Source organism: Artibeus jamaicensis, unplaced genomic scaffold (genome assembly GCF_021234435.1).
Source record: "Artibeus jamaicensis isolate MK-2021 breed Jamaican fruit bat unplaced genomic scaffold, CSHL_Jam_final contig_415, whole genome shotgun sequence".
Taxonomy (NCBI): domain Eukaryota; kingdom Metazoa; phylum Chordata; class Mammalia; order Chiroptera; family Phyllostomidae; genus Artibeus; species Artibeus jamaicensis.
Window position 1 is genome coordinate 40901748 of NW_026521823.1, and position 9379 is coordinate 40911126.

Sequence of the window (9379 nt, forward strand, 5' to 3'; positions counted from 1 at the left end):
TAAAGGGGGGGGTGCACCCCCCACCACGGGCAGCCGGCGTGCAGAGAGATGGGGGGGCGCTGCGAGACCAGCACCAGGCAGGAACCACAGCCCCCTGACGGCTGTGGGGCCAGGGAGTGCGCAGCTTCTCCCCCAGTTTCTGGGTTGTGGCTACAGGGAGACTGTCAGTGGATGAGGTGATTTTTTATGGCGATTTCAGAAGAATTAACTAAGTCTACACACTTCAGTACAGCCTACAGGATAAATACCTCACAGCAAACCAACGTTCACACAGCTACTTACGATGTTTCATTTCACAGTCTAAGCACGATCGAGAATGCAAACACATACCCATTCTTACTAAACAACACGCAGTCGACAAACCAAAGGACGTTTTAAAGAGAAAAAAATTTGTACCTGGGATTTTTCCAGGAGATCAACCAAGATAGGAGGCAATTCTTCAGCATCCAAGTACTCGAGCAACTCCCCTTCTTCATAAGGCAGTCGGATGGTCTCTGAATCTTAATTTAAAAAGCAAAGTTTCTGAAACTGTGAGGCTCACAGAAAGGCCTCAGTGCATAATTGACTTTCCAAAAAAATAAAAGTAAAAATAAAGCCAAGGCCCTCCTACAGTCATTCTTTATGTAGGTCTTATAAAAAGTCACTTCACACACGGCTAGAAGACCTAACGGACTGTGTAGAATTTCAGCTCAGAAAGGCGATGCCTCGCACACCACGGGAGAACCTCTGGCGTAACGGTCGCAACGCAGACCACGGCCAGCAGGACAACAGCCAGGGCGCGATCAAGCTCCAGCGCCTGCTGTCCTCGAGGCCTGCTGAGCCCGACACGGAGATCAGCGAGAGCGTGGTGCCTCATCTGAAAAATGGTCACTCGGTGTAACATTTTATCATGAACTATCAACCAGAAAAATCAGGTGAGTTCCTTGTAGAACTCTAACTATCAACTAGATCACATTTAGGTGCCTTTTCAGTGACATCTAAGACCAAAAACTTCATTTTCATGATCACATTCATGTTAGTAAAATATTGACATATGTAAATTATGCAAAAGGCAGTAAGTCTGCTTAAACTGGAATGTTTCAGACTCAGCATATTTTAAAATGTAGAATGCATACATACCATAGAATACCTTGTGCTATTTTAGAATATTAACAGCAATAAAATTCTGACAATTATTGAAAACTGCGTCTTTAAACTACTACCACCCGTGTCAGTCGAACTCACTTCTCGAATGCACACGTCAGAAGGGTAAGTCACATTAGGATAATCTCTAACATTCTAACAAAACGCGCTCTGGTGGCAGCCCAGCCGCCGGGGAGCGGTTCCGGGCTGCTGCGTCCGGAGGCGCTTACCTGACCCGTTCTTTCCCCTGAGCATCAGAGAGTATCCCTCGTTTCCTGGGTACAGGTTGACCACTAAACATGACAATGTCTCCTGCATGACAAGCTTCTCCAGCAAGTTCACATTTCTTCTCAATTTCTGCTTTGAAAAGAGGCGGAGGTCACACAAACAACCCGGCATAGCGTGACAACCAACACCATTAAAACCCATTGTTTTAGAAATGCGTGATTTAAAATATGACCTAGTTACAGACATGGTAACAATTCCTATCATGAAATCTTATTTGCAAAACATATCAGTCAATAGAATGTGTTTGCATGAACTTAAAACCATGTTTTCAGCGTCTTGTACTAAGTATGTCTGTCTACGCATGCACATGCAGGGAAAAATGACAAGTTCCCAACCGTCACCAGAGACTCACAATGCTACACTGGCATATTTAAAAGCATGAAAGAGAGAACGTTTAACCACCTTGATATTGGAAACGAAACTTAGCAAAAAGACCCCCGCGATCTGCTATAGGACAGAACAGGTACTTTCGGACAGTGAGGGCTCTCTCCGAGACTCGGGCTGGCCCATCAGCTGTGGCGGGGCACACAGATCGGAAGGCAGATTTCCTACAGGACAGTCAGTGTCTTAGGCCCCTGCTGCAGGGGCCTGGGTGGTCGCAGAGGAAGGCACTGACGGTGTAGGGGCCAGTGGGCGCGGCCGGCCTGACACCGCTCTCCACACAGAGCGCGCAGCCCACACGACGGAGGGCCGGCTGTGTTTCTGGACCCGTCCTGTCTGCGTTCTGTCTCTGAGCATCATTTCTTGGGTGTATACATGTAAAAACCCATAAAATGTTTCCTTTCCTGCTTTATTAATGTGAAATTTAATATACATCAAGTATACCTCAATAAAACTTGCACAAAGCATACTGTATGATTCATCTGTAGTTTAACAAGCATCTTTCTATTGACGTAAAGATTTCAGGGGTTAGACACCACTGGAATCTCACTGACTTTTTTTTAACCTAAAAGTTAAAATGACATTTTTTAAAAATCCTCACTTGAGGATGTGCTTGTTGATTTTTAGAGAGTAAGCGGGGGAGGGAGGGAGGAGGCGCCCGGACCAGGAATCGAAGCTGCAACCTTTCAGTGTGTGAGATGACACTCGGAGCAACTGAGCCGCCTGCCCAGGGCTAAAATGACGCTCATTTGAAAGTTAAAGGGCGATAACAGAAGCTCATAGAGTCCTTTCAGACCCTTACAACCCGAGAGTACAATAAATACCAAGAAATCAATTTCTATTAAATTTCCACTGTCCATACTTTTATGCTGAATAAAAATGAATTCATTTAACCTGGCCATGAACTGATTTTTATGACCGAACTCATTGTGTTTTACTGCACCTGATTCTCCTACAAGCCCTGAAGAGCGTTAATCCTCCAGGGCCAACCGCCAAGAGGAGATGAGCTTTCTTCCTCCTGTCTTCAGTCTACACATCATTCATCAGGAGGGAAGAGAGTCAAAGACTACGTACGCAGGGCGGGGCAGAGCGGGCTCACGGTCGCTCCCACGGAAACAGTACAATTACTGAAGAGGACTAAGCTGTGTTTCATGGACTCACAACCATAATCCTGCTTCCCGGGCCTGCGTGCACAGTGGCCTCCCTGCTTCCGACCTCCGCTCGGCCACCCTGCTCCTCTGTGAGCACTCACCCCCAACCCTGCCTGAGCGTGTGATCTCGACCCTGCAGCCGGAGCGCTGGGTCAGCCGCACAACTGGCTAGCTTCTGGCTGGAAGAGATGTTGGTTCACTCGCGGAAGTATCAACCAGTATCTGCTTCCAATGTAACAGGTTAAATTTCCTTCCCCCTCTACACTTCAAAAGCTGTTTTGATATAAAAATGCGCACTTACCTTAACCTCAGGCTCTTTTTCACATTCTTCAATGTATAAGTCATAGAGCTTTTGAAATATAGATTTTCTAAAATTTAAAACAAAGACAATATACAAAGCAATGTAAACACAAACATCACTGTAAAATAAATGTTACTGAATTTTTCCCATTACCCCCCAATTTCTCAAAGACGGGTGGCCCGGACATGCACCAGCATCAGCTGGGGGGCAGCACCGACATGTGCCAAGTCCCCGAGACCCAGCCCCGCAGGTGCAGTGCTGACCGCAGCACAGCAGAGGGAGGCCTGCAGCACCTCCGAGCCGCCACCAGGTAACGAGGTATCCCTACCTGCCACCAGACAGGTGCTTCCTTTTAGGAGGTCTCTGCCGGGCACTCTCGATGATGTACTGGAAAAGAAAAGTCCGTGAACAAGTGCTGAGTGTGTTTAAAGCATGAGGCTAAAAAGGCTCTCAGTCACTCACGTCTCACTCACGCTAAATGATACCTGTCGGGAGAAACTAAGTCCTAAACATGCTACATGTGAGTGGAATTTACACTGTATTTTCTTGCTACAATGTAAGTGAAACCATGTTGCTTTACCACTGTGATTTCACAGGTCAGAGAGTCTCAGTGTGTTTTACAGTTAGTTGTTCAGAATGTGCAGAGCACCACCCTCAACAGCAAGGACTGTTTTTAGCTATTCGTTCCTGTCATTCAGCAATTAGAGAACTTGTCACAACAGGAAAACATGGTTTTAGAAATCCTATGTCCTCCTTCAAACATTATTTCCTCTGCAGCATTATTTAGTTTTTTATTCCGTAGCATTATTATCTGAGAATTTCAAGAAACAAATGATTCAACATCACCCACTGTTTTTATATATTAACAGCAAACTTACTTGCATACTGGTCTTAAAATAATGTTAATGTGCTCCTTTGACAATCAGACAAAAATCTCTTACAACTGAGTTTTTTCAGTTAAAGTCAACGTGATTTCCACATTTAACCCAGTCACGCCTCACCTCTGCACGGTCCAATGCTAGTTCTAGAGCTTGCTGCTGTAAAAAAAACAAATCAAAGTATTTAGTAATAGTAGTTATTCCCTCAAAAAATAATATACACATAACATTTGTAACTGCATGTTTTTTAAAATAAGCCCAACATTTTCCCTTTATTCTCCTTTATTTCTGTACCCCCCGCCCCCCCACACACACACTCAGTACAGGATCATGACGACAAACCAGATAACCGTTCAAATGGCTTTCTCTGGCCAGTGCGTGAGGCTGACATAGGGCCAAGGGCTGGAAATGGCAGCTACCACCATTTTGTAAACTTGGCCTTCCTCTGCATTCTAAGAGCTCCGTTCAGTACAATGCGTGGGACACCAAGTACGCAATTCAAGTGAAGCAAAGACTCAACCCTCCAGATCTGCCCGGAACCCTGAAGAGTGGGGCGCATGGACGCTGATGCCCAGCGTCAGCTTGGAGGTCGCTAATACAGCCCTGCAGAGTCTCCAGGGTTGCCTTTTTAGGTTGGTGCCGAGTAGAAAGTAAGTGGCTGATTACCACGTTTCAAAGACTTGAAGATACCACCGACTACCAGCAAGAACCACGGATTTAGGTAACACGAACAACAAAGCGCACCCAGGTAAAACCGGAAGATGCCACCGAGTACGGCATTGTCATCAACTCCGCAACTCCAGACTGCGGACCGGAAGCCGCCTTGGAGCCGGCACACTAAGAATTACTGCCACTTGCGCAGTTTAGGGCCTGTCAGTGAATTCCCATCTTCCACCCACTGCTTAGAGGCCCTTATTAAGGCAAGAGGGGGAAATGAGAAGGTCATCTTCATCTTCCTCATCTGTAAGGTTTCTTTTGTAATAATATCTAAAAATAAAAGTACTAGGTTTTAAACAAAATTAAGCAAATACACCACCCCCGATTTCTCTTTCTAGTTACTGTATGTTTTCATTCACAACAACGGACATTTTTAATTCCACTGAGGCACAGAATTTTAGTTTTTTTACTTACAAGGTTCTAATTTTTTGGTTGTTTTACTTTGTAGACCCGGACAGGTCAATCTTCCACGCTAAATGGAGAAACTCCCAGTACCTACCACAGCCCCAAGGCTGAAGGGAGGCTCAAAGACTGCTGGCCCTGGACCCCTGGGAGGGCCCCGGAGGACAAACACAGCCGGCCTTTGTGGTCGGACTACAGTAAACACACCCTCAAACTTCTAAAATGTAGTGAGTGAAAAAGTCTGAAATATGCTATTTCAAAGAATACATATACTGATTTGTTAAAAATAAGGAGTGGATTCCCAATGAAATGGGGCAAGACGAGATTCCTGAGTATAAAGCATTTCCCAGCACAAATGTTTAACTCTGGATATATACACCTGACAAATACCTAGTGTCTTTAAATTGGGCCAAAACCCTTAGAGTTTACATAAAAAGTTAAAATGATCACAATCAAATATGTACCCTAGGGCATTTTCAATGGCCCATCTTCTCAGATAAACCCTTCACTTCTGAAATCAACCCCCCCCCCCCAAGCCCAAGGAGACCCCAGCCCCGCGCTCATTCCGGCACAACCCAGGGAAGGCCAGGTCTGCGCCCACCGCCTGCCTCGGCTCAGCCTGCCTCTCCCGGAGCTGGGCGGGGGTGGGCCCCACGGGGGGGGGGGTGTGTGTGTGTCAAGACTCGTGTTTCTGAAGGGTCGTCCAGCCTGGGGGTCAGCGCTCACTGCCTCTCCGATGGTCAAATGCTGCTGCTGCTTTAATGCCTCACGAAGTACCCCCCCCCCTTTAACTATCTAATGGCAAAAGTCAAAGGTGCAGCCCCAAACATGTTTAGTGACTGTGACTCCGGAAACAGAAAGGTGCCATTAGAAAGCTAACACTAATGTTCCTAAATGTCATTTGCAGTAAGCATGTTACATCTGTTTAAAACATTTTTAGAAAATCTAAATTAAGAGGAACTTAAATATATGAGAAACCCCCAAAGTATTTCTATTCACAACCACCCTCCTCACCATTAGTTTGGATTATGGCAAACAGAAGCACGCACTTTAACACTTCACAGAGGTGAAGGTGGATTCTCCGTATAACCTGCATACAATAATCTGAACAGTGAATTGAGAGATGAGCCCTCTATCTTGTGGAGATTCTGCGAGTGGTCACTAAGTAATCACTGCATCAGGGAACCCGCACAGGTGACCAGAGGACCCGTGCGTGTGCAACACGGGTGTCTATGAAGACGAAGGAAGAGACACCCCGAAACACAAGCACCAAGGCCTGGGCTGCAGCTCACCATCGTGGCACGAGGCAGGGCGGGGGGGACAGAAACTCAATGACGTCAATGAAGCTGGGTAGAAACCATGTCTTTCGATGCCTGTTTTACAGCACTGTAAAAACAAAGACAAAAGTCTCATGTTAGTATAAAGCTACCGAGAGAGAGAAGATGCGTTAGCAATGAGAAAGCATGCGAAGAGTATGATTCTCTAACACATTTTTCACAGCCGGCAGCAGAACCCCTGCACCGCTGCCCAGCCCTTCGCTGTTGACACGCACAGCTTCCACAGGTGGGACAGAGGAGTCTGAGTGTCCAAACAACTGCTTGTGTTCATCAAGAACACTGAACACCCGGAGAGCGAAGGACAAAGCGTCTATGTCCACGGCCATCCTCCGGCTTCCTGTCACGACTGCCCACTGAGCCTGCAGGCTTGCGCTCACTGTTCCAACCGCATGTCTAGGCGCACCTGGGGGTGGAGTCCTCCAGTGCTCCCCCCCCACTCACTGAACCCTGTCCCCCCAAAGTCCTGTTCCCCCGACCCTCACCCTGGCTGCACACAGAGAAGGCCCTCGGAACGCTAACCAGAAAACAGACCCGCTCCGGGGAGCTCAGGAACCGGCCCAGAGCAATCTCCAGTGGCTGCCAGCCCTGAGATCCACCACCCGTCCACCACCTCCCCCAGAGATGGTGTCTGTTCACACTGAATGATGCTACTTAACGCTGACTTTTCATCCATTTCTTTACCTAACTCCTTGTAACCTGCCTCCATATAAGTGAGCTAAAAGCACACCTTCAAGTGACAGGAAACTGTGTTTTCCATGTAAAATTGTTTTGGTGAACCTGAAGCTTAGGTTCTGCCAGTTCCGGCTTATTAAAGAAAGGGGGAGGGGTTAGGAAGGAAAGAGAGGAAATGGGAAAAAACACCCAGACCAGAAAGAATCTTTTAAGAAAATTATTTAAGACATTAACCCCTACCCTTCAAGAGGTCACAGGAGATTTACTATGAATTAAAGCTAAGGTGAAACTTTCCTGACCAGTGACTCTAAAGCTGAGGATACTCGACATAGAGGCAAAACGGGACGGCTTTAAAACGAGATGTCTAATGGTTTCCTGCCTTCTGGTCAAGCTCCGATGTAGAATCCGGTCTCTGGTCACTCCACTGGGGGAATGGAGGTGCAGAAGGCTCAGCGACGCCCCATCATTTCAGGGCTACCGAGGAAACCAAGCCCCCAGCACTCACAAACGAAACATCTGGACGGAAACGGGGTGCCCCGAAAGTCGGAGAAAACCGCCGTGACCTCGTCTTTACGGAACAGCCCGTTATCCGCACCACGCTCGACCGGAACACATCCCTCTACCCATTTCTCGTCTCGGATTCTGCCTGCCCAGTCTTACAGATTTCAGACCAATCGACCCGGCACCGCTCCTTAAGTTTTTTTTTAAATAATCGAAGCATTAAAATAAAGATCTGCTCCTGCTTAGATCAATTCTTCACTTTCACCTGCTCACATTCTGGGTATCAACCGCCGCACTGTCCTGATTCTTCTACCCGGGAACACCGCGCTGACCGCCGAGGGCCGAGTCCCACGAGGCCTCGCCCGCGGGGCACGCCGGGACTCGCAGCCCCGCCCCAGTTCCCGTCCGAACCCCCGGTCACCATGGCGACGACCAGCGGCCCACCCCATTCTAACGTCGAAATCGATCATGGCGCGGATTTCTCCGGCCAGCCTGTCTTCCAATAGCTCGAGCTTTACCAGCAAACCGCCGCCACTTGACAGCGAGGAGAACGGCCTTAACTTTACATAGACCCCGAGAAACGCGCCCCCAAGACGCGCTTGCGGAATACTCGCGCGTTTCCAAGTACCTGCGACTGGCCCCCGAAAATCGAACCCGCAGAGGAAAGCATGCCCGGCGGCATCGTCAGAGGCTGCGGAGCTGACCGCCCGTCTCTCTGCGGACCCCGATTTCCTCCCCCTCCCCGCCCCCGGGCTCCCGAAACCGGGAAATGCCACACGGGAAGCCGCCCTTCCCTCTGACTCTGCCCGCCGCCCCACTGGGACCCGTTACCACGCCTCAGGCTCGGCCAGATCGCCCCGCGCAAGCCCTACCGGCCGCTCGCTCCGCACGCCCACAGCCAGCGCGGCGCACGGACGCTCAGGGGCCAGTTCCAGTTCCGGTGCCGCACTTCCGGCCGGCGTGCTGGGCGGGACTACGGCGCCTTCAGGCGGAAGTGGTGGTCCTGGGGGGCCGGGCGGGCGCGCTGGCCAGGCTCCGGCGCCAGGGGGCGTCGCCGCAGGGCTGGTGCCCACGTTCCTGGTCCTCAGTGTGAGGAAGGGTGGGGGGTGTTCAAGGGGCACCCGTCCTGCTGAGTTTACGGTGGGGGACCGATGGGGCAGTCTTTCCTTGCTGCCTCGCCGATGTTAAGGGAATGCCGTGATCCCGCATTGCTGGACCAAGCCATGCAGCCTTTGATAGTGTATCAAGTGCCAATGAATTTCATGTTGGAAAAAAACAACCCCAAACCCTCACCGAACGGTTTTTACAATTCAGACACTGAGTCACTAGCTTAGGTTGCAATGTCTGTAATTCTGTTAGGTGGCTGCTAGGAATGAGCGGCCGGAGGGGAAATAAAGGCAGGGCCGTCTGGTCCCAAGCATCACAAGCAATAATAGCGCAGGAGGAGGGGACAGTCCTTGAGCCTGTGCTGAGAAAGGGGCTCCTGTAACAATGTTACTGAGATTGCCCGGTGTGCTGAACATCACAAGTGGGGACTATGGAGTAGGAAGAGGGAGGCCTCTGTAACAGTTTCACTAACTAGGACAAAGAGTTTTTTACTAACCCAGAAAGCCTTTGTAGCTGTGCATT

General features: G+C 49.1%; 1 protein-coding gene across 14 annotated transcripts in view; it reads right to left on the reverse strand.

The window, feature by feature from the left end:
• SUPT20H (SPT20 homolog, SAGA complex component) overlaps positions 1-8702 on the reverse strand; it is a 28479-nt gene extending 19777 nt beyond the window's left edge. For 8 of the 14 annotated variants that reach the window (XM_053665493.1, XM_053665496.1, XM_053665499.1 and 5 more), the window contains exons 1-7: positions 8582-8673; positions 6533-6626; positions 4245-4280; positions 3572-3630; positions 3244-3310; positions 1353-1479; positions 397-500 (exon numbers count right to left, since the gene is read on the reverse strand). In XM_053665493.1, the coding sequence (XP_053521468.1) occupies positions 397-500; positions 1353-1479; positions 3244-3310; positions 3572-3630; positions 4245-4280; positions 6533-6535 (396 nt within the window). In that variant the 5' untranslated portion in view covers positions 6536-6626; positions 8582-8673. Of the gene's footprint in view, positions 1-396; positions 501-1352; positions 1480-3243; positions 3311-3571; positions 3631-4244; positions 4281-6532; positions 6627-8015; positions 8163-8378; positions 8468-8581 lie in introns of those variants that run through there. The other 6 variants (XM_037138722.2, XM_053665500.1, XM_053665492.1 and 3 more) reach the window with 6 other exon arrangements.
• Positions 8703-9379: the final 677 nt, after the last annotated feature.